Source organism: Alligator sinensis, unplaced genomic scaffold, assembly GCF_000455745.1.
Source record: "Alligator sinensis unplaced genomic scaffold, ASM45574v1 scaffold169_1, whole genome shotgun sequence".
NCBI lineage: Eukaryota > Metazoa > Chordata > Crocodylia > Alligatoridae > Alligator > Alligator sinensis.
The window spans coordinates 319,551-345,423 of NW_005841924.1; the positions used below are offsets into that span (position 1 = coordinate 319,551).

General features: G+C 41.7%; 1 protein-coding gene across 1 annotated transcript in view; it reads right to left on the bottom strand.

Moving 5' to 3' along the window:
- Positions 1 to 25,873, bottom strand: part of TMEM131L (transmembrane 131 like) — a 153,067-nt gene that overhangs the window by 34,369 nt on the left and 92,825 nt on the right. The window contains exons 24-33 of the mRNA XM_025198521.1: positions 24,655 to 25,277; positions 19,051 to 19,205; positions 14,360 to 14,484; positions 11,752 to 11,909; positions 10,390 to 10,572; positions 8,166 to 8,244; positions 6,448 to 6,533; positions 5,230 to 5,350; positions 2,632 to 2,720; positions 626 to 768 (exon numbers count right to left, since the gene is read on the bottom strand). Coding sequence (XP_025054306.1) covers positions 626 to 768; positions 2,632 to 2,720; positions 5,230 to 5,350; positions 6,448 to 6,533; positions 8,166 to 8,244; positions 10,390 to 10,572; positions 11,752 to 11,909; positions 14,360 to 14,484; positions 19,051 to 19,205; positions 24,655 to 25,277 — 1,762 coding nt within the window. The remainder of the gene's footprint in view (positions 1 to 625; positions 769 to 2,631; positions 2,721 to 5,229; positions 5,351 to 6,447; positions 6,534 to 8,165; positions 8,245 to 10,389; positions 10,573 to 11,751; positions 11,910 to 14,359; positions 14,485 to 19,050; positions 19,206 to 24,654; positions 25,278 to 25,873) is intronic.

Below are 25,873 nucleotides of genomic sequence, written 5' to 3' on the forward strand. Positions count from 1 at the left end.
GCTCTTCAATTCCAAGATCACTGCACACCTCCTCCCCATCTGCTAGGGGACAGCTGTGCCCCAGACCCTGGGGTTGCCTTATATTGACGTGCATGTGTAGCCAGGTCGCTATTTAAGGCACAATTAACCTGTTAATTGTGTCTTAAATGTAGCGTGTCAGGGGCCTCATGCACATAACAGATGAAATCAGTGTGGGTTTGTATGAGGCAGTTACTGTGCATGCCAGAAACTGCAACTGCAACTTCCCTTTTGGATTTTTTTAGCTATAGATTTTTATGTTTGGTCAGTACTTCTTATTGCAGAGTCTTCTTCTTGCTAGAAAAAAAGTCAAAATAGATTGTTTGAAAACCTACGTGCATTTCTATTCTTTAGTGGGTGCAAGACACTTTTTGGGCAAAATATCGTCGCAAGATTTTGTAAGCAAAATTGGATAGGAAACTTAGCCCAGTACTGAGGGCATGCCACGGATAATGCCAACACAAGTTACATCAAATACCTTGGCCTCTACTATACAGAAGTGTGACGCAAGAGCAGGCAAGCGAGATAAAGATGGAAATGCAAATAGTATATGAAGAACATTTCAGTGAGGCACAATACGGCAACATCTTGTAACAGGAATACTCACTGAGGAGTTGACATAACTAGCTGGCTCCCAGGTAGGAGGCATGTTGGGTGGGGCACTCCAGGTAGACTGACAGCTGTGATCAAGGAAGGCTGTATTTTGTACTTCTGCAGTACATGGGAAGCCACTGGCATAATTCATGTTTTCTACAGTAAGAAACGTAGGGAACAAAGTAAAATCTGTGCATTGTATACAAGACAACTTTCTGCGTATGAAGCTGAACTGCCCTATTATGAGAAGTGCCAGAATTACAGGTAGGCTTTCATCAATCATAGATAATTCAATGGAAAAAGAGCAAATCATCTGCATGTAATACTTGCATATTTCTGCCAACAGGAATATCATTTTTATGAGACACTATTGAGGCCACAGTTAACTCGGTAGCATGGAGGACTAGGTAACAGCTATGTGATATTTTTTTTACCCCGGGGCTGCTGGAGACTGCATTTCTCAGCCAGAGTAAGACATGGATCCCTGAACACAACTGCAATGAACCTGAGGGTGAGAATTTGCAGCATGCTAAGTCCTCTGTGATAACAGCTCACGCTCATCTCCTTTACCCTATGGTAAAAGAGAGTGAGCGTGTAATAGACTGCCCCTCAAAGAAAGAGCCTCCGCTTTCTCTGGGGTAAGAGTGTCCATAGGGGCAGCTTCTATGGAGCGGGTGACACACTACAAATCCCTGCTCTCATTTACCTTGCAGTAACTTATTTGTGTGCCTATGAAACAGAAGAGCAAAAATTTCTTCATGCTTCCTTGTCAAAGTACCTCAGCTTTCACCTCCCAAGACATCTCTGTTACATGAAATCCTGGGTCAATGTAGGTCAACTTTCAGTTATTTATTTGGTAATGCCTCTGGGAAACTTTAAAAATAACTCATATCGAGGGAAAGAAGCTAGTCAGAGACATTCTGAAGGTCACGCGAGCAGTAACATTAGAGTGGGAACAAAAAGAGGATGCCCAATCCATCGTCATTTCCATCAGCACTCTGATTCTGCATTTTGTTCCTCCTCTGACAGGTACTGGTGGTAGAAGGCCGGTTTTTGCTCGAGACTCCCCATGTCATCCTGCTCTCTCCATCATGCATACATCACTTGCTACTGTATAATACCATGCCTGTCTGGAGAACACGCATTAGACTCTCCATTCAGACATCTATTTTAACTCCATCACTGACAATCAGTATTGCTGCAGTTTTAGGCTGGAGATTTATTTGAAGGGAGTAGGGCCTTGTGAGAGGACTGCAGATAAAGAACAGTCTACACCAGATTATACTGTTCTAAGTCAAGTCTAATTCTATGAAAGACAGTGAGTTACATGAACTGAAAAACTGGCATAAATGGGACCAAAGTCAGGCCTTTAAGCAAATGCTGCACTCCAGGTTTTAGACAAGCAAGTCAAAAAACTTTTTGTGCTGTCCCCAAATTAGGAAGTTAATTGAGGGTACTGGAAATGTTGCATGCAAGGGAGGAAAGGTGACAGACACTGGAATGAGAATCACAAGACCAACGCTCTAACTCCTGAGTCTGCCACACATTAAGACACTTACTCTCCCTAGGCCCCAATTCCCAAGGGATGAGCATCACCTTCTCTTTCACAGCTTCTGTCTTGTATATTGAGAAACAGAGGCTCTTCTAGATAGTAAGTCCCTCTTTTTTAGTAGTGCGGGACTTAAAACAATGTGACCTGAAATAGCAGCTTGGGTCTGTGGCCATTTCTCTCATTGATTGCTACATGTTATGGAACTGGCTATCACAAGTTGCCTTGTAATCAATGAAGCTACTATAACAAAAAGAAAAATTTAGTTGCAGAAATTCCATACAGAGTTTATGAAAATAGTAAGAAAATAAATAATCTCTCCTTGTCTATTTTAAGCACATTAGCAAGATAGGTCTCTAATAGCCTGTTGTTCAGCCATCCATCTATCTGAATGAATCATCATTGCTTTGCTGAGGGAGAGAGAAAAGAAGAGTCTTATGCATATTTTGGAAATCTTCCAGCATTCTTACCTTCTGGAAAAGCATTGTACTCATTCATCTCTACTGGACAATACATATTGGTAAACTGGCCATCACAAGCTGCATTCCAATCAATGAAACTATTACAACAAAAACAAAAATCAGAAATTCCATGCAGAGCTTTATGAAAGTAAAGCTTGAATGAACACCTTTCATACACTGTATACTTTTTAGATGACAACCGCTTGTGATGAGCAATTGTGCTTCATACACATCAACTAAATAATAGCAGAAAACAGCTACTAATCGGAATTGTATTGTAATGAACCCATAACGATTCTACTAATGAGCACTGTTTTATGTTTGCCCCAGAAGAGAGACAACACATTTGCGACTAAAGTACAGAGCCGGTAGTCGGACTGTGTGGACTGATTCTGACTCTCCTCCAAGCTTCCTGGATCACTTTAAAGTCACACGCTTCTAAGCCTCAGCTTTCCCACCTGAAAAAATGGAATTACAATATATTCCTACCCCATAGGAGATATTAGGCTTAATTGTTTTTTATGAAATACAATGTAAAGTAATTTAATATAACATGCCATGGAAATGATATGTATAAAGTGAAATAAATATTTGATTAGTAAGGTGCTTAGATTAATAAAACAAAATTGTCTTTAATTTTAAAATATTAGTATAACATTTATTTAAAAAATAAGAATGTAAAAAAAACCAAACTCAATTATCAGTGTTACCACTTCAAACAACATCAGACTCCTGGCAAATGAGAAACCCTATCATAAATGTGTATCTGTTACTGTATTAACTTAAGAATAAAATAACTGAAATACTTTAGGAAGGTTCTCCAAGAAGAGTTCTTTGCTTAAGAACACCTGAGTCATAACCTTAACATTACTTAAACCATAGTTTGTAAAGGGGAAAAAAAAAAGATATTTTGCTGCATGGGCTTGGAACAGTGAGATACAGTTCCTAGCTCATGGACAGCTGCAATGCAAACTGCGAGCTTTTCTTTCCTTCAGTTTACAGCACAGAGGTAAGGTTGTAGGGAATATGGTTCTTCCTGTCTGAAGTTTAGCACTGCAGAAAGCTCAATCCTCAAGTCTAGGAAATGTCCAAAAAAGTCCACGTAACACTCATGTGTTTATTACCTTCATCCAGGGTATTTGTATCTTATACACACCCTAGTGCATGCTGTAGTTCACCCACCTGGTGAAGGATTCCTGGTTATAGCAACAGGAAAGCATGTTTGAAAGGGAGACACCCAATCCCCCTCAAAGAGAAAAATGAGAAACAGAGCAGGGATTTCTATATGGCACAAAGCACTGTTGCATGAAATGTGAACCAGAAGCAATATAGCCATATTAATACAGCAGTGTGCCTGGGTTTAATAAACCTGTTTCCCGGCACAGCTAATTAGCCTGGATGCATGCCACATTAACATGATTATACTATTTCCAGTTCTGAACTTAGTGTTTGCAAAACAGGTATTCCTGGACAGCGCTGCCTGGCACCATACCCTAAAACTTGCAAGATTTATTTAAAACCGGGGAGAATTAAATTCTTATCTTACTCTTTTAATTAAATTAAAATCTTAAATTTTGAAGTTTCTAAATATGAGTACAGGAGCTGGTCCACTTAGACTGACAACATCAATACCATGTGGCGGAAAGTGAAAAAAAAAATCAATAAAAAATGTGTCTATAGTAAGAGTCTTGCTTCAGAATTACTCAGTCTGCCCTTGCAAACTGTGCAGCTCAAGCTTTAACCCAACCACTGTTGCTGTCAAACTGGTAGCAGCTTTTGACTGAATAGCAGTAGCTCTGAACGGGTTAAAACTATAGCTACTATGCTAAAGACCAGACTTCTGCCCTTCCCTCCATGTTGCCAGAGGGGAGAAAAGGGAGAGAAGTAGTAGCCATTACAGTGTCCCCATGCTTGCCCACTCAACAATCCCAACTTTGGAGGGATAATTTTTGGGGAAAGGGTGTGTGTGTTGCAAGTAAATACAGCAGGGGTAGGCAACATTCTTTGGCCAGAGTGCCAAAAAACACCATAATGTCTACCTTGGAAGGTGCCAGAGTGCCGGCATGGCAGAAAAACAAAATGAGGGCAAGGGGTACATGGCAGGATGCCCTGCTTGTGCCCCTTGCCCTCCGCCCAAAGCCTCTGTAGCCAGCCGTTTGTAGCCAGCCCGGGCTCTGGGCAGCTGCAGCAAGCAGCGGGCTAGCTACAAACAGCTGTGCCGGGCTCATCACCTCCATGCCGGGAGTGGGGGAGAGATCGGGGCTGTGCTGCCTCAGGCCCTGCCCCCACCACCCGCTTAGAGGTGCACCTGCACACGCCAGTGCGGAGCTGGTGCCGGTGCCTGGCACAGGTGTTTGGAGCCTCCCGGCTGCAGCCAGCCCCAGCTCTCTGTAGCTGCTGCCAGGCTGGGACGCTGCAAGCCCTGCTCAGAGCAGTCCGGGCTCCATCGCTGGCAGCAGCTACCCAGAGCTGGGGCTGGCCGTGGCGTGCCAAGCAAAATGGCCTCGTGTGCCAGGGACTGCCGACCCCTGAAATACAGTAATAATACTTCCCTAGTTAATAGATGGACAAATGTTACCTAAAATATTTAAAGGAAAAACAACTTGCCTGTTGTGAACAGAAGGGGATTCCTGGATCATGCATGGTATGTTGTTTTCAAGGTTATAATTTAAGCTATTTGTCAGACAGACTGGTTGAGCAGGCCACAAGTCTCCTGCTGGATACAGGCCTAAAAAAGAAAGTGATCTCAATTGCACAATTTATGAAATACAAAAGAACAGGAACCAAAAAGTCCCCAAATCTTAGTTCTGCAATGATATTAACACATGACAGAGAATCTAGATGGCCTTGCATTGTAGTCTTCACAATGTAAAGTATCTAGGCTCCTCCTTTCCTCAGTTTTTGAACCCAAAAAAGAAAGTTTGGCACTATGGAAACAAAACAAGCCACTGGCACTAAATCCTGACTCAGTGCAGCTAGGCCATTATATATCAGACGCAGACCCAGCCCAGGAGTGATTCTCCAAATAAAATGTTTTTAGTGAATAATCTGACAAATATTTATGTTGGATGAATGTTGTCATAAAAGTAAAATAGAAAAAAATTAGCCTTTTTCCATTTTTAAACAAGTATTAAAGTCATTTGCTCAATTCATTATAGAAAGAACAAATTTTCCAACAGAAAAGACAAAGTGTTGGAAAATTACATGCGTGATGACAAGCCACTGGACCTTTTGTCCTTGGAAAGGGAGGTCGCTCCATACCCAAACTTCACAATTTATTAATTTCACTCAACAAATTCATATTGTTTCCCTTTGAGATGCATGCAAATGAAAAACTGCCTGAGATTTGAAAGCCAAAGCTGAAGCCCATCACGCATCGTTCATTTGCAAAAAAGGAAGGCAGAAAAAGGAAGGCAGAAAAGAGGTGAGGTCTTTTCTCAGCCATTAGTGTGGAAATGAGGAGAGCGCCGATGTTGCTAATTTGGACTGGGAACTTCATTTCATATAGAAGTGATTTTAGTGCAATTAAACATTAGGCTGTGGCAAAGCAAAGGAAATGTTAGCGAATGCTGAACTGTAAAATTAAAGCTAGATGCTACTTTCACTCAGCAAGAGTACAATAAAACAAATCAAGATTATATTAAAGGCTAGAGAAGTCTATTTGTTTGAAAAATAATAAAAAGTAAAGTTCTCAGATACATGGCTCAAACATAGCAGTCTGTTGCAGTACAGCTTGTGTGTGCACACATTAAAGTAACAACATGTGTAGCACTCATACTAGTGTATGATGAGTAGTGTAAAACCTGCTGATATAAAGCAACCGACCTTTATTCTTGTCGGGATCTGCAGTCATGTCAGTGAAGTTGGGACACAGGGTTTCTGGATACTGGGGGATGGTATTTATGTCTCTGCTGAATTAAGAAAAAGGATTTTTTTTTCAGAAAGAAAATCTGATCGTGAAACATTTAAAATACCCATGTGATTCTTTTCTAGGAAAAGAAAATTCAGGAAGTTTTATGGTGTTAAACAGGGCAGGTGGCAGAAACCCAAATAATAGCTAACATGAGTTAGGCTTTACCTTTGCCTATTCTCCTTATTCTGAGCCATGGTAGAACCACAAAATGTCAGCATTTCAATACAAAAAACCATATGAAGCAGAGTTGCCCACAGTTATTACAAGAGGAAAAAAGGAAGTGCTGATTATCTCAACCCTTACTACTCAGATGTATCTAATAATATTGGAATATACACGTGTGGAGACTAAAGGAAAGTACAGGCTCAGACAGATTAAATGAATTTGGAATGAGCATTATATGTTAATGATGGCTAAGCATAAGAGGTCAAAGAGGCTAGCTGTCAATATGCTGTACTGTTAAAATTTACTCATTGAAATTATGTCAGTAGCAAAAATGAAGAAGAAAAGGCTTTGCTCACTGAGACTACACCTTTCTTTTCTGCATCTGATCTCTCCCCCAAGGGTGGCAATTCCTGCAAATATCAAGGTTATTTTGCAATGGGTCATGGTAGCTCCAGGCCTTATACCCTCATATCAGGTTTTAATACAGCTTTGAAAATAGTTATTAGTTGATAGGTTTATGCTCATGGTAGAAAAGAAAATACTCAATGGGGCTGGAAAGTCCATGTCCAAGCTCCAAAACCAGTAAAGCTTTTTAAAAGCTAGAGAAGTGTGACTTCAAAATGGCATCGAGTAACAGGCAGGTATAGCACACACAACTGCTTTTACCAAAACTAGCTAGTTAGACTCCCAAGAGTACGGTGTTCCCTTAGTATATTCATAGAATCACAGAAAATTAGGTTTAGAAGGGACCTCAGGAAGGTCACCTAATCCAACCCCCTGCTCAAAGCAAGACCAGCTCCAACCATATCATCCCAGCCAAGGCTTTGTCTACCCTGATCTTAAAAAACTCCAAGGATGGAGATTCCACGACATCTCTAGGTAGCCTCTTCCAGTGCTTTACTATCCTCATAGTGAGAAAGTTTTTCCTCATATCTATCCTAAATTGCTCTTGCTGCAACTTGTGACAATTGCTCCTTGTTCCGTCATCCGCCACCACTGAATACAGTCTCTTTGGAACCACCCTTCAGGTATGTACTGGAAGGCTGCAAGTAAGTCCCCTCTCAGTCTTTTCTTCTCTAGACTAAATAAGCTCAGTTCCCTCAGCCTCACCTCATAAATCATGTTTACCAGCCTCCTAACCATTTTCACTGCCCTCCGCTGGACTCTCTCCAATTTGTCCAAATCCTTTCTGTAGTGCGGGGCCAAAAACTGGACACAGTACTCCAGATGTGGCCTCACCAGTTCCAAATACAGGGAAATAATCACCTCCCTCGGTCTGCTGGCAACGATCCTACCAGGGCAGCCCAGTATGATGTTAGCATGCTTGCCAACAAGGGCACAATGTTGGCTCATATTCAGCTTATTGTCCACTGAAACCCCCAGGTCCTTTTCTACAGAAAAGGATTCATTACATGAATATATTACATTTCTTTAATATATTGTAAGGGTAGATTTAAAAATGTACCTGGTATTGCAGATGTTATGAGACAGATTTAAAGTGATGGGAGTTTCAGTTGGAAAATCATTTTGTGAAATAGTCTCCCCTAAGTAAAACAAAGATTGTGAAATCAAAAGGTTTTGAAAACAGAAATGTACAACATTGTATAAACTTATTTTCAGTATAAAATATTACAAAAAGAATTTTGCATTTCAGAAAGTCTCCCTCAGTTAATGTTATGCTTGTTTATTTCTTATATCCATGCAGATTTAGTAGACCCTTTTTTCTGTCTTTATGGCAACTTGGTTAGGGAGATAAGGGACTTGATTTTTTTTTTTTGTTACACTATGGGACCAAGGATTAAAAAGAGTTGAGAAGCATTATTCTATTAGAAGAGTATGTGTTTTCATGGAGTGGTGTTATGAAAAAACATGGTTGAATTTTTTTTTTTTTTTAGTTAAATGATCAATTTATAAATTATTACTGCTATCATGTACAATATCCATCTATGCATTATTATTTGAAAGAAGTTTATTTTTTTAAAAGTTTCAACAAAAATAAACAAAGAAAAAAATTAAATCCAGGCACAATTCATTCAATTAGGTCAGAGGCTAATTCTAATCGCGAAGCTGCTTTGGGTATATTTTTTCCTCAGACAGTAAATTAAGTTCACATTATTCAAAACAGCATCTAGACATGTGCAAACAATTTTTCTGTGTCACTAGAGAACAGTCCCTAGAAAACTATTTTTAAAACTTTAAATTCTGTTCATTCTGCATGCTGTAGTGTGCTCTCTCAATGTCAGTGAATGACACTAAAGCTTTTCACCATTCCTAGTAATATGCCACAAGACTAAGCATAATTGTGGCTTCTGGCGTGTACAAAGTGGTTTAGGGTTCTTCTGCCATGTATCTGGGATACATATTCTCATGGCCATCCATATCCTCATGATTTTGAGACACTTCCAGTAATTTTTTTGAAAGACTTGTCTGTCTACCCACGTCTTTGAAATCCAGATACCACGCTCCTTTTACTATATACAGATGTTAGGTCATAAACACTGTTGCAAAAGTAACAATAATCTAAAGGTCAGAACTACATTAATATCTGAGTAGAGTTAGCAGATATCAGTTCTGTAGTCTTCCCAAGAGTGACTAATTGTATAGCTTCCTCAGGCGTCTTGTGGGAACACAGTTCATGTGCTTATCCACAATTTCTCTTTGACCTTTTACATTTACTGCTTATGGCTCTTCATATTTTCCTATCATTTTTCAGGCAGCTTACTCTGTGCATCAGTTCCCCTTTGGATGCTGTGTTATTTCTGCCAGTTTTTAGGAGTGATCCCATCTCACTACTGACTTGGGAGTTGCAATGACTGGATTAAAAAGGAGCAAAATATTATAGTTCATCCATTATATTAAACATTAATTGTAATGTTTCTCTAAGTACTTTGCAAATGCAACTGCTAGAAGGCAGGGTAGATAGATGTGCATGTTATAGATTAACAAAATACACCCAAATGCAAATAATCTCAAACATGAAACAAGCCTGGAAAACATACAGACAACTGTAAATTAAGTGGAACTGTCTGGTATCGGACAGCTAAGTAGTGGCAGAGCTAGAAATACAACACAGGAGTGCTGTCTCTGTTTGCTGTCTAATAACAAAATCTATTGTCTCCCTGCAACACTCCAAACTAAAAAATACTGATTCAACTGGAAAAAGAAAGCATGTTGGAAGAAAGCAAATTTGCTGACTAAAACCTTTTCAACAATACAGACTTCTAAGCTCAAAGCCAAACATTCCTTCTCATATGAATGCCACCATGAATACTGGAATCTATTAACCCATGACAGGCAGGCAACCTCTAACAGCTTTTCTATCCCATCTCTGTGCTGACCTAAGAACTACACCCCACCCATTCATTCTCACTCCATGCACCCCGACTCTTGGAAATGAGGCAATATAGATGCCTTCAAGTGAGCCAGAGCGTGTTTCAATAAGCAAGTCCAAGACAGAACCTAAGGGTAGTTCTGTGGGCATGCTCAGCATTATTTCGGGACAACTACACTGCCTCATTTCCAGAGGCGGATGTGTGCAAAGCAGGAGTGCACTGGCTGGTGTGTACTTCACAGCAGCTCTGTGGAGGAGCAGCAAACATGGCCTCAGAGTTTCAGTCCCTCTCACTATCCAAAATAATATACTAACATTTTCCATATACTTTTGTACATGGTATTTTTCCAGAACTTACTTGATGGAAGAAAATGCCTGGGTGTCATTATAGGTTTTCTATCTCCGTCAGAGCTGCTGGTGCTACTCCAGCTGCCCCAGCTCCCGCGACTGGCACGTACGCTTCCCGAGGAACTGCCACAGTCAGAACTTGAATCAGAACAAAACTTTTCCAAACACTTCTTTGATCGTTGATAAAAGTTTTCTGAAGAAGTTGAAAAGCATTGAAGAAAATGTTTACATTTAAACTTAAAATGAAATGAAAAAAGTGTCTGAAATGTGTACTTAGCTCTTTAAATCTACCTACTCAGCAGGGACAAACACATTATTTACTGACAGCATTGCAGACATACACATACAATGCATTAAAAATATTACAAGCCCTGCTCTGAGAAACTTAACATCTGAATTACAGCACCATGAAAAATTATCCCAAACCACGGTGTGAAACAAGGGGCATGTGTGCACAACACTTAAAAGCAGGTTAAATGCTTTTGTACTGATTTAATGGTGTTGGTGGCAAATTGCACATTAATTCCAGCTGCTGTAGCACATTTGGTGGCGTAATGCATATTAAATTACTTTGGGGTGCAGCAAACTAAAACACCTTTCAGGAGTTTTAGTTTGCTGCCCTACAGCCGTGGAGCAAAGTACCGGGCTCTGTGCGGCTCAGGGACTGTGCAGGCAGCCTGGCAGCAGCCAGGGAAGGCAGGCTCCGCCAAAGATTAAAAAAAGTGGTTAGCCTGATCTTTTTCTTCCCCCACCACTGCAGCCTGCATGAGCTGCGTGGGGACCCAGTCCTTCCCTCCACGGCTGTGGGATCGCCCAAGCCAGGTGCCTGCAGGCAGGGGCAGGCACTGCCACAGAGGGAAGCACCAGCCCTGCCACAGCTCAGGGACCACTCTGCCCACTGTCAGCTCACTCTCCCCTCCCCGCCACTGGAGAGGCAGGTAAGACACGGGTGTACATGACATGGGGGTTTACTTTGCCCTAAACTGAAGTGGTGTTTTTAAAACCCACCGCTTCAATTTAGGGCCCACGCTTTGTCTACACATGCCCTCTATTGACTAATTATGGATCTTTTATCAATTATCAATTTTATCAATTATCATCAACTTGTCATATGCCTTCCTAAACCTCCCCCTTCTCACAAGCTTGGGAAAAAGAGCTGGACATTAAAGAGAATTGAACAGGCAGGAAATATGTTTCCAGCTTGAATATCATAACCTGTCTAAGTTTCTTGTAGCAGTCCTGGGGGCTGTCAATTTATCTGCTTCAACTGATCACAGCTTGAGGAAAAGGTGAATAAAAGCCCCCACTGTGTTTCAGTGTCAGAGACAAAGTATTCTCTCTTCCCAGTGCAAAACCGATCACAGTTACATACCTGTTTCTCCCTGCGTAGACAAACTTCCACCTTTCTGGTCAGCTTTAAACATTTCCCCATTGTCCTGAGCACAACAGTTTCTTATGCCAATATTAGTTCTCAGTTCAGGCCTTTCAAATTCACTGCACATATGTTTCATTTCACTCTGTTCAGGAACCCTAGAACAAAAAATGATGCGTTTATAGTTTACACTTGTACTATATTTAATATAAGAACAAAGAGATGAGCAATCACTTTCCCCTAATGAACTACCCAAAGGTCCTCAGACCCTTTGGTGACAAACATGGTTGAAAAGTACACAAGGATCAAAACAGACTACGAGTATAACAGAAGTAATATATGCCCTAAAAGCATGCCACGGCACCCTAGGTGCCTTGAGATCCTTTCTAGGGTACCACGGGGTTTACAAATATGATTCACAAGGTAAACCCAGAGATTTCATATAGGAATCAACAGGTGTGGTCTTTCTGAGTTCTTGGCAACAGAAGAACTGCTCAATTATTTTTCTGTAGGCCAAAAAGAGTGAAAACTAAGTTAGCACTCAAGAAGCAAAGGCACCATAAACACTGTCTTTTCTACCCTTGTCCAGCCTACCTACATAAGCTTAGATCCTGCAGATGTTTTCATATGTGCTTAACTTTACATACCAAGAGCAAACTGCATTACCCTGAATGCAGTCTGAAACAATGCAGACCCTGAAACAATGGTCCCTCCTGATTTTCCAGTCTCTTACTCTCTTCCCACTGACTTCAACAGGACTACTCTCGTTGCATAAATTTAGTAACTGGTATATCTTTGAAGGACTGTTGCCTTATTTCTAAGGTCATTGGGCTTTTATGTGTGAGCACTGCATAGAATACTGGGGACCACATTCCAGTTGGCATCTCTAGAGGTTACTACAACACAAACAACATGAATAATTTTAATACTGACAACAAAAAATAAGAAAAAAAAAATCACAACTTCCTTTAAAACCTTTATTCAAGTAAACATGAAAGAAACCTTTACAAAAATATTTCCCAGGATCTCCTACTATTCCTGTCAGCCTAACGTTACTTTAACTTCTTGTCATATTTGTCTACAAACCACAATGAAGTTAGTTAGTCAGCTTCTATGTAGTATACCAAACTTCCTCTTTTAAAAGTTAATTTTAATCACTGTATTTGGTAAAGAAAACACTGATTTTTTTTTTTTAAGGAAGGAAACAACTCTCTCAACCACAAAGATAAAATTCCTTAAAATAAGTTACAAGATGATCTGTTGCAAAAACCTGGAATCACTTTAATGGACTCTCTTTTCTAAAGGGAACACGTATTGGATTTTATCCAGTGACAGCAGAATGGGAAGGAAACTAACCCTATGAGTCTAAAATAGGCACATTTCCAGTCTCTAATGAGAACCAATTAACATCAACTAGGGCATAGATGTAAATACTCAAATTTCTCAATTACCTTTCAATCAAAAATCTGTTTACAAGGCATGTGTGGATTCACAAAAGGGAAGATAAACTGTGCTTTGCAATTTTAAATTAATATTATTGTGTTATTTCTTTTTAGTCATGCAGGTTTCTGGATGTTTGTCTCCCTTTAGTCTAAAGCCCAAGAACGGATTGAGGAACTCGGGCTGAGGTTTCAAAGGCACAAATAGTGGTGAAGAACCAAAATTCTTCTAAATCCTAAATACTGTCTTGAACCTATGACGAGATCTATCCCAGCTGCACTTTACAACAATACAGGCTCTCACTGAAACCATGAGAACTCCAGAGAGATTACTTGACACAATACACTCAGGCATATATGTATGCGTGCATATTTTTCCTGCGACATTTAGTAATATATGTTTTAATAAGAAAATTTTAGACATGGATTATTGTTTAACTTAAATGTATCATCAAATAATCTGCGTTAGGTATTATACTAATACTAGAGAGAAACCATTAATCTAGGAATGAAAATATCTTTGGTTTCTCTATTGTTTACAGTCATCATAGTGGGCTGCATTAGTAGGAGCGCTGACAGCAGATTAAGGGGAGTAATTATTCCCCTCTATTCTGCACTGGTGAGGCCACAGCTGGAGTACTGTGTCCAGTTTTGGATCCCCCACTATAGAAAAGATGTGGCCAAGTTGGAGAGAATTCAGCAGAGAGCACTGAAAATTGTTTAGGGGGCTGGTGCATATGACTTCTGAGGAGAGGCTGGGGAAACTGGGTTTATTTAGTCTGCAGAAGAGAAGACAGAGGGGATTTGATAGCAGCCTTCAACTACCTGAAGGGGGGTTCCAAAGAGGATGGAGCTAGACTGTTCTCAGTGGTGGCAGACGACAGAACAAGGAGCAATCGTCTCAAGTTGCAGCAAGGAATGTTTAAGTTGGATATCAGGAAAAGTGTTATCACTAGGAGAGTGGTGAAGCACTGGAACAGATTACCTAGAGGTAGTAGAATCCCTATCCTTGGGGGGTTTTAAGGCCTAGCTTGACAAAACCCTGGCTGGAATGATCTAGTTGGAGATGGTCCTGCTGTGACCAGGGGGTGCCTAGATGACCTCTTGAGGTCCCTTCCAACCATCATTTTCTATGATTCTATGATTCCATTTGAGGCTGTAATACACACCTTGTAGATAAACTGCCAATCTTTTTCTTGTTTCTTCTAGATGTTCTATTTCTATTCCAATTCATATTTGTCAAACTTCCTTCTTTTTTCTCCTGAGATTTCTTCTTTCTGTAAGCATCTTCTTGCTGAAATGTAAAAAAAAGGAATTAGAGAGACAACACATAACTTAGGACCAAAGTTACCATATAAATTTACCTAGATAAAACTACCAATGTAAAGTACTTTGGACAAAATGGCTCAGTTTCATAGCTGCTGCAGGATTTAGTGCCTGTCCTAGCACTTCACTTTCCCAGATCATCAAATTCATTTGTCAGCTCTAGATTCAGTCCCATCCCCCCCCGCCCCCGCTTTGTTTTAACCGCTGATGAAAGCCGAACATCAAATTTCTGAAGCCCCATATCAGCAGTTTCTCTTCAGCATCTTTCCTTCTCTATTTCTTTCAGGAAGTAGAATTTTGGGGGAGGAAAATAGTCTATAAAATACTTCAATGTGCAAAAAAACCGCCCCAAAATCTGCCAGATTTATGATCAGCTTGTGAGCAAATTCAGCAGCAATAAATCCTCTCTTCTATTACTTGTGGTGGTGTCCATCTGCTCATTTGAATTACTATACTGAAGAAATAATGGGGATAAATTAAGTAACAGATACGTTAATTTAAGATTTAATTTATACTGGGATTAAACACAAAACTGATCACCACCACCACTAATAATAAAAAGCAGTAGATCATGCCCAAAAGCTGTAAGTAACTTCATTTTCTAGTGGGGGGTGGGGAGGAAGGGAAAAGGGAAACCAAGCAAGCATCGTTTATTCTGTGCTTCTCAAATATGGCATTCAATTCATTATGACAGATGTCCATAAACAGAAAGCTAACAGACTGACCAATCAAGGACTGAATCTGAACTCCAGGGATCTGCCAGTGACTTGAAGGTGCGATTTAAACCATGGGAGTTATAATACTTTGGGCCCCTGTACATGTTACATTTAGGCTGTGATTAACTTGATAACTGCACAATAAACTGTACCAAATCAGCTGATTATCAGCCCCTCAACAGCCCTAGGTCACATTGGGCTATGGGTACCTGGCTTTCAACTTGTCAGTGTAAGGGATCATGATTCCACACTCCCCTTGTACTGGAAAGTAGAAGGAGTGTGACTGGAATCTGATCTGTGATCCCAAAACTTCACTTTCTACAATACAGGTATAGGGGATCGCACCACTGGAATAGGGGATTGCACCCTATGACAGCTTTAAATGAATATGTGCCAGGGGCCTTAGTTTCTGCAAAATGCTCTGTAAAACTATGGATGAATGGTTACCTTTTACAATTGTCTCATATTCTTATTATATAGTGTTTTCTGTATGTGAATTTAGTTTTTTCCACTTTCAAATTCAGTTTCTAACAGATCCACGTATGGAGATTCATCTTGTAAAAAAAATAAAATAAAATAAAATAAAGGGGGTGGGGAGCAGATTTGGAAGTTGATATCATAGAAAGTTAGGGTTGGAAGGGACCTCAGGTCATCTAGTCCAACCCCCTGCTCAAAACAGGACCAGCCCCAACTAGATCATCTCAGTCAAAGGTTTGTCTAGCCAGGTTTTGAAAACCTCCAAAGATGGAGCTTCCACCACCTCTCCAGGTAACCTGTTCCAGTGTTTTACTACTCTCCTAGTGAGAAATTTCTTCCTAATATCTAACCTGAACTTCCCTTGCTGCAACTTCAGGCCGTTGTTTCTTGTTCTGTCATCTGCCACCACTGAGGCAGTCTAGCTCTCTCCTCTTTCAAACCCTGCTTCAGATAGTTGAAGGCTGCTATTAAGTCCCCCCTCAGTCTCCTCTTCTCTAGAGGAAATAAGCCCAGTTCCTTCAGTCTTTCCTTGTAAGTCATGTCCCTACACTCCTTCACCATTTTTGTTGCCGTCTGCTGGACTCTCTCCAATTTGTCCACATCCTTTCTGTAGTTGGGGGCCCAAAACTGAACACAATACTCCAGAGGTGGCCTCACCAGTGCTGAATAGAGGGGAAGAATCACATCCCTTGACCTACTGGAAACACCTACTAATGAAGCCAATATGCTGTTAGTCTCCTGGGCAACAAGGGCACACTGCTGGCTCACATTCAACTTACTATCCACTGTAACCCCCAGGTCCTTTTCTGCAGAGCTGCTGTCCAGCCAGTCAGCCCCCAGCCTATACTGATGCATGGGACTGTTGTGTCCTAAGTGCAGGACTTTGCACTTGTCCTTGTTGAACCTCATGAGATTTCTTTTGGCCCAATCCTCCAATTTGTCTAGGTTGCTCTGAATCCTATTCCTACCCCTTAAGCATATCTACTACTCCCCCCAGCTTGGTGTCATCTGCAAACTTGCTGAGGGTGCACTCTATTCCATCTTCCAGGTCGTTGATGAAGACGTTGAACAAAACCGGCCCCAGGACCAACCCCTGGGGCACTTCACTTGATACCAGCTGCCAACTAGACATCAAGCCATTGACTACAACTCTCTCAGCCCAATGCTCCAGCCAGTTTTCTATCTACCTTACAATCCATTCATCCTTAGCTTGCCTGCGAGAATGCCATGGGAGACCATATGAAAAAACCTTGCTAAAATCAAGGTATACCACATCCACCGGTCTCCCTGCATCCACAGAGCCAGTCACCTTGTCATAGAAGGCAATCAGGTTGGTCAAGCATGACTTGCCCCCGGTGAATCCATGCTGACCGCTCCTAATCACCTTTTTCTCCAAGTGCTTAGAAATGAGGTGAGGCTGACTGGTCTGTAGTTCCCTGGATACTTCTTTTTCCCTTTCTTAAATATGGGCACTATGTTTGCCCTTTTCCAGTCATCCGGGACTTCTCCTCATGACCATGAGTTATCTGTTTTCAAAGATAATGGCCAAAGGCTCTGCATTCACATCAGCCAACTCCCTTAGCACCCTCAGGTGCATCCCATCTGGCCCCATGGATTTGTACATGTCCAGCTTTTGTAGGTAGTCCCTAACCTGTTCTTTCACCACTGAGAGCTGCTTACCTCTTCCCCAAACTGTGCTGCCCAGTGTAGTAGGCTGGGAGCTGATCTTGCCTGTGAAGACTGAGGTGAAATAGGCATTGAGCATTTCAGTCTTTTCTGCATCATTTGTCACAAGGTTGCCTCCCCCATTCAGTAAGGGACCCATACTTTCCCTGACCCTCCTCTTGCTACCGACATACTTGTAGAAACCCTTCACATCCCTTTCTAGCTGCAACTCCAATTGCATTTTGGCCTGCCTGACTTCATCCCTGCATGCCCAAGCAATGCTCTTATATTCTTCCCTAGTTATGTGTTCAAGTTTCCACTTCTTATAAGCTTTCTTTTTGTGATTTCATTTACTGAAGAGTTCCCTAAGACAAGCTGGTCTTCTGCCATACCTGCTAGTCTTCCTGAGCATCAGAGTGGTTTGTTCCTGCACTCTTAGCAATGCCTCTTTAAGGTACAACCACCTCTCCTCGATTTCTCTCCCACTCAGACTGGCTTCTCAGGGGATCCTGCCCATGAGTTCTCTGAGCGGGACAAAGCCTGCTTTTCTGAAGTCCAGGGTCCTTACTCTGTTGCTCTCCATCCTTCTTTTCCTCAGGATCCTGAACTCAATCATTTTGTGGTCACTGCTGCCCACACTGCCATCCAGTACTACATTCCCCACCAATTCATCCCTATTTGTGAGCAGCAGGTCAAGAACAGCATGGCCCCTAGTTGGCCGCTCCAGCACTTGCACCAGGAAGTTGTCCCCAATAGTCTCCAAGAACTTTCTGAATTGCCTGTGCACTGCTATATTGACCTCCCAGCAGAAGTCAAGGTGACTGAAGTTCCCCATGAGAACCAGGGCCTGTGATATGAAAACATCCACTAGCTGTTTGATGAAAGCCTCATCCACCACTTCCTCCTAGTCTGGTGGTCTATAGCAGACCCCCACCAAAACATCACCCTTGTTCTCTCCCATCTGACCTTAAACACACTCTCAACATGCCTATCTCCAATTTCGTACTGGAGCTCTGAGCAATCATATGACTATTTTACATAAAGTGCAACTCCTCCTCCTCTTCTCCCTTGCCTGCCCTTCCTGAGCAGTTTTTACCCATACATGACAGTGCTCCAGTCATGCCAGCTCCCAACATGTCTCTGTTATTCCAATCATGTCATAGTTCCAAGACTGTGCAAGGACTTCCAATTCTTCCTGCTCATTTCCCAGGCTTCATGCATTTGTGTACAGACACCTGAGCTAACTAGTTGATTGCCCTGATTTCTCAGGAAGCATGAGAGCACCTCCCCTGTTGCCCACTTGCTCGCTCTTCCTCCAGGTGTTCCGCTTTCCCACTTACCTCAGGGCTTTGGTCTCTATCCCCCAGCAAACCTAGTTTACAGCTCTGCTCTCGAGATTAGCTGATATCTGGAGTTAGATTCACATCACAGGGTATATGTGTGTGCATGCATTCCCCAATATTAAAAGCAGGAGAAACGGTCTGTGGTATAGTTAGTATTACTGCATTAAGTATAATCCGAGGATATATCATGAAATAGCACAACCCAGGATTTTGCTCATTCATCACATTTTCAGTAAGCTGGTTTAGGGATGTAATCCGTAACTTTACTAATCTCTCTCACTTTTTAAAAGCATTTTAAATATGACAATAAAAAAAGATCCAAGTAACACAAACCTCAACTGACGCAAGTTCCTGTTTTCCACAGCAGGGAATTTCTTCCTTGGGTCCTTTACTAATCTTTTTCTCAGTGGAAGGCTTTGTGTTAATCTGTTTTTTCAAAGTCTCACAGTTTTCTATTTCATTCCTGAGAGGCACTTGCTGGTTGTTTCCTGGAATGGAACAATAGAAACAGTTTGAGAGGGTCATGAGCCTTCCATGCACTTTTCCTGAAATTCCCCTTCCCTCTAGACTAACATTTTCAACTGTGGATGCTTTCCAAAACACCCAAATATTAAATCAGTTTTTGTTTTGCTGATGATACTAAAAAAAATCCAAAAGCTAACACTGCTACATAAACATCCTAAAACCAGCATCAAACAGTAACTTCATATCTAACAATACTAATGTATGCTTCCCCTGTGCTTCAGCTACAATCATGCTCAGTCAGGTGAGCACTAGTCAGTACCAGACTGGAATAAAAATTACTTGATAAAGGATGCTTACTTGTGAAATAATATTATAATCTAGTTGAAACCAGTATACAAAATTACTCTGTACCTTATTATCCCTTTGTGGTTTTTCCAGGTTTAATATTGACCTACCTCACAGGGGTGAAAAGTGATCAGGACAGGTCCCTTATCAAAAATGCAGAAAACAATCTAGTTACAGAAGATACAAAGAAGCCTGAAGTATTTAATGCATTTTTACTTCAGTCTTCATAAAAAGGGGTAGCTATCAGATGACAAGTTCAGTTGGCAGTAAAATAGGGAAGAAGACAAACAGCCTAGAGTAACAGCAGACAAGTTAGGGATGACTTAGAAAAGCTACATGTTTTCAAGTCAACAAGGATGTACCCTAGGGTACTAAAGGAATTGACTGAAGTAATTCCAGAGCCATTAGCTATCCTCTTTCAGAATTTGTAGAAATTGGATAATGGTTTGAGATGATTGGAAAAGGGATAATACAGACCCCATGTTTAAGAAAGGGAGGAGAAAAGATCTGGGGAACTACAAGACCAGCCAGTCTGACTTCAATACCTGGAAAGATCATGGAGCAGGTCCTCAGGAAATCAACTGTGAAACACAGAGGAGAACAAGGTGATCAGGAACAGCCAGCATTGATTCACCAATAGCAAGTCATGCCTGACCATCCTGACCTCCTTTATGATAGGCTGACAGGCTCTGTGGGGAAGAGCAATGGATGTGATATTGACTTTAGCAAGGCTTTTGACACCGTCTCCCACAACTTTCTCATTAGCAAGCTATAGACATACAGGCTAGATGCAAATTACTGTAACACTGCTACATAACTGGTTAGATCATCGTGGTCAACCAACAGTCATCAATGTCTACTATGGAAGAGGTATCAAATGGGGTTCCTCAGGGCTCTGTCTTGGGTCTGGTATGATACAATGTCTTTATTATTAATCTGAATGATGGGATTGAGTGAAAATTTGCAGATAACGCGAAGTTGGGTGGAATTGGAGACACTGGAGGGTAGGGGCTAGATCCAGAATGACCTGAATAGACTGGAGAAATTGTCTGCAATCAATCAGATGTCCTTCAACAAGACCAAGTGCAAAGTCTTGCACTTGGGATGGAATAACTGCATGCACAAACACACATTGGAGAATGACTGACTAAACTGCAGTACTGCAGAGAAGACCAAGGGGTTACAGTGGGCCCCACGTTGAATACGATCCAACAGTGTACTCTTGTTGCAAAAGAAGCCAACAGCATCTTGGACTGTATTAACAGAAGCGTCACTAACAACCCAAGGGAAGTAATTCTTCCTGGTGAGGAAGAATGAGAGGCCTCACCTGGAATAATGCTGTGTCCAATTTTGGGACCCATACTTCAAGAATTATGTGGACAGTTTGGAAAGAGTTCAGTGTAATCAACAAAAATGATTAAGGGCTTGGGAAACTAGACTTATAAGGAATGGCTAAAAAGATCTAGGGCTAGGTTATTTAGTCAGCAGAAGCAGGGGGGAGGAGAGGGACTGTTTGAAAGTCTTCAAATACATGAACAGTGATTAGAGAGGATGGAGATGGGCTTTTATCTGGGATATCACATAATAAAGCAGTGAGGAAGGTCTCAGCTTTGAATCAAAAGACATATTGCTAATCTTTTAAAAACACTGTCACATCCCCAGACTGTAACACATGGAGTAAATTGTTTCCTAAAGACTTCTTGGTGCCTCTGTAATTAATAGCCATGCCTTTTCCCCACTGATGTGACATAAATTTATTCTGCAGTACCAAACCACTTAAAAAGTAAACCACAAAATCTTGGATAACAAGGAAACACCAACAGATCCAGGAGTGAAATAAACAGTTCATTTAGTTCTTTAACATTCAATAATAGGGGCCGGGATCTACAAAAGGACTGGGAAGTAGCAATGATCAGCTTTGGAAATTAAATTAACAAATCTGAGTGAGGTGCCTAAGAACAGGATTCACAACCAAGCAACGCACAAAATGAGAGACAGGCGGGCTCCTACACCAGTCAAAGGAAATATCAAAGAAAGAAGAGATATTGGATGCTTCCCTTTCTCCTCGACTTAGACCTTTAGTTAGGCACTTACCTGAGACCAATAATCCACTTCCTGGAGTTAGGTGCCTAAATCACTTGGCTATGTGTGGCTAAGTGACTAGGGCTCACTTTTTTTCTTTTAAAATGCAGGTGGTGGTGTTTGCCTAAGTGACAACATCCACCCAGGCAGTGGGAGGCCTGGGTTAAAGGTCCTTCTCAGACTGAAGGGGCTCAAAGCCAACAGCTTCCATATTCCAGGATAATACTCTAACCCCTAGGAAACAGTCAAATCTAGCATAAGGGCATTCTCTCCCCTCTTCTTAAAGCCAGGTCAATGAACAGTAAATACAAGATCCACAGAACCACAAGTCAGCCCAAACTGGCATGATTTTGTAGCTTCATAACGAAGGAATTTCCTTGACGGGGGGAATCCTGAGTTCTGGAGCCTGCTTCAAGGACTACAAAAGCATTCTGTAGGAGATTCATGCAGCAAACAGTATTGAGAGCAATGACTGGGACCCAAAGGAGTGCCCTCATTACTGGGCTACCTGCACAAATATTCATCTTCCTTTTTGCTTTCTTTTTCTCTGAACCATGAATCCTGTGTTCTTGGCTGCACAACAGATACGTTTTAACAGGTCAGGTGACAGGTGCCCCTATTCCAGCTTTGCCTCTAGTCAAGTAATCAGGCACTTTCCTGGGGGACATGAGTTTGAACCCAATCAGGCTGAGGACAGCACTTAATCCAGAAGCCTGGAAATACTTTGTTAAAGTTTTATGCTGTAATAATAAAAAACCCAGCATATAATTGCTGCAGTAATCATTTACTTCTGTTACTCATATAATGACAGTTAAAGGAAGATGATGCCATCTCCCATCTGATTTATGTACAAAATTTGTTATCTGGAGACTATAGCTAAAGTTAATGCGCTCAGTTATTTGTTATAAATAATTAAAGTAATCTGATTCAAGTAAATGATTTTAATCTGTTTTGTGCCGTTTTCAAAATATTCGAGGACTAACAACAATACTTGAACTTTTAAACCAGCATGCAGGCCACATGCCCCAGTTGTACTATGCCATGTACCTTCCTGGCCCCCACCATGTAGTGGACAACCCCTGCTGCACTGCATTGGTGCCCCCGCGCCAAACTTTGGTTCCCCTGAGCCCCTGGCCACAGGCTCCCTCACCCCATAGGCTACAAGCAGGGCGAAGCAGCAGAAGCTGGAGGAGGGAAGGGCAGCAGGAAAAAGGAACAGCGCTTGAACCAGGAGCTCAGGGGCCTCAGGTTTACCCCTTGAGGGTCAGATGCAGCACACAGGCCACTAACTGGATAGCCCTGGTTCTACAGCATCTAAAGAATTTAAAAACACTTTACAAACATGATGAAAGTTGCTAACATCTCAGAGACAGGTAAACAGTATTATCTCTGTGGAGGAAACTTACCGGAGGTGGGAGAGAGGCGGCGAGACGCCGCGCCGGCAGTTGGTAGCAGCAAAAGTGAAACCGCGGCGGCCGCTGCGGACAAAGATCAAAAGGAAAACCCGCAGTGGAGCCAGGAGGAGCCGGGAACGGCTCCCGCGTCTATTTGGGCACGCTTTGTAAAAGCGCACTGGGGGCAATTGGCTGGGTGGCCACCCGGTGCCAGGATAAAAGGCCCGATGGGAAGGAAGCTGGGGGGACCGGAAGCAGACGACAGGTACCAAACCCGGGGAGGGAACAACGCGACAAGGGGGCCCAAGGCCCAGGCAAAGTCAGGCACCATGTGAGCCAGGAAGCACAGAAGGGCAGTGGCGGACACTCGGTGCAAGTACAACCTGTAGCCCACAGCCGCAGCCCCTAAGAAACTGAGCGCCAGTGAGGGCCAGAACACTGGCCCCAACAGACAACATCACGGTTGGCGTTAGGCGCGGTGTAGGGGAGGTGGAGCCCCGAAAAGCAATATCTGCAAAGACGACCAAAGGAGAGTACCAGGGAAGACAGGATCAGACACCATTCTCCCGCCAGAAAACCAATTACCATCAAAGGCATGGCAGGCGAGACCCCTGGGGAGCTGACCCAAGGCCGCTCCCAGTAGCCTGGCCGTGCAACCCCAAAGGCGACGGCGAGGTTTGAAAGAAACCCAGACACGCGATGCTCAGGGGGAGAAGCACAGCAGGTTACAATCTTCATTTAACATATCATATAGGGAAACACAGTAGTGAGTAACGCCCCAATATTAGTTATTCGGTAACAAAGCTTTACATCTAGCCTCATGTTCAACCACTAAAATCACCCCTGCAACAGACAGGACAGAGTTAGCATGACCTCAACAAGACAAAGCTGGCAATTCTTGGCTCTCACTTAGTAGGTTTGCTTTTGCCAATTCTCAAGTGAAACCTTGCACAAAAAGCATTCCTCCGACGTCCTAAACTCCTCCTCAAAAAGGTGTAAGATTGCCCAGGGAAGCTAGACATATAATCAGAAAACCATAAACTATGTATATCTGTATTCAGAGATAGAAATGGCAACTGGTGAATTCCTAAAAATATGAGAGTTTTCAAATATATGCCGACAGAAGCTTTTGGTCTTTCTATGTTACAAAATTGCAGAAACGAGGTGCCTTTCTTTTGAAGAGTGCTAAGCACCCGTAATTTCAAATAAAGTCAACGAGAACCCTTTTTGCTCAACAGCCCTAAATAAAAAAAAATCATGCCTCCAGATTTTCACCAGGCCAAACCACCCAAATACCTAACCAAAGGCAAACTGTATTTATCATCACAACTACGATCACAACACTGTTATTTCTAAGCATTATTTTAATTCTTACAAGTGCATGGGTTTATGCCCAGATTTTGTGTGAAGCCCTGAAACAATCACACAGATCCACAAAGTCTGCTTTCAACTGCAAACTTCATCAGAAAAAAAAAAAAAATCATTGTTGCTTTTATTTATGACAAAAAATAATTTTTCTGAAGAGACCTTGTTGCTTGCAAACATGCTATCAAACTATCAAAAACAAGAGTCATATGGAGAACAAATTTCATTGGATCCAGGATTTTGCCTAGGTCAAATAGTTTCCAAAAATGTAAAATGGAAAGATTACCATTATTTTTCCTGGAAACTTCTTGCAATTCTGGTTGCTGTTGAGGTGAATTTCTTGACAAGTGACTTTCAGGTAGCTTCTTAGATGTCTTCACAGGACAGAACTCCTGTTCTTTAAGCTCAGTTATTTTTTCTGAAATTTTAAGGTTAGTTTCCTTAGGAAACATACATGTTTCAACATCCTCCTTCAAATCACACTCTGAAGAAGTATTTTTCATGAGAACTTTATTTTTCAGTGCACTTTCTTCTTTATCTAGAAAGTTTCCTGAAAGAGTTAAATTTTTTTGCATGTTTATATTTATGCCATTTGCATATTTTAGGGTTACCCAGTTCTCACCAACAATATCAGTACAAACGTTCTCTTTTGGTAGTGAGATTTGGTTCTCTACAGTCTGATTCTGTTTTTCATCAGTAGTTGTGATGACACTGCCAGGTGTTGTGCTTGCTTTTTGTTTACTATAGTAAACTGAACATTTGTGTTTTTTCTGAGAGTGGCTGTACGTTGCTGGACTCCTCTTTGCAGCATTCTGACTTCGGTTGGATGGAGTGCTCACAGAAAGGAAACTCTTCCCTTTGCCTTTATCAGAGGAGTTATATGAATCTATAAATGTTTTGCAGCTGCCCCTGGATAAAAAAAATAAAGAATTTTAGAATACTTTATACACACACACACACACCCCCCCACCCCGTGCGCACAGCTACCATTAGATTACTTTCTTCTTACAAAAAGAAGAATTCAATGAGACAGGATGAAAAATACTGCAAACTTAAAAAACAGATTTCACCTTTTCAATTGTCTGAGTGTGGTAGGGCTCATAAAGAGTGCACCATCATATAAATGTTTCACTTAAAGGCTACAACCCACATTCCCAACCAAGTTGCATGCATGGGTTCTCCCAACTTCAAGGACAGCCACGATTATGACTGCTTACAGACGCTAAAAAACTGCCGCTTTACTTTAAACTCATTGCACCCCTAGCACATGTCCAGAAGAGGCATTTGCATTGTGTTAATTGGACCCCGCTTGCCCAACATCTGTATACATCGGGCACTTTAGCGGGGCTTTTTTTGGCGTTTTTCTCTAATAGCTGATTGAATCAGCTATTAGAGGGGTTGTCAACCAGGGGTACGCGTACCCCCAGGGTACTTGGAAAGGCCCTAGGGGGTACATGTGTGGCGTGCAAGGATGGAGCATAGCCACCCACCACCCTGTGTCACTG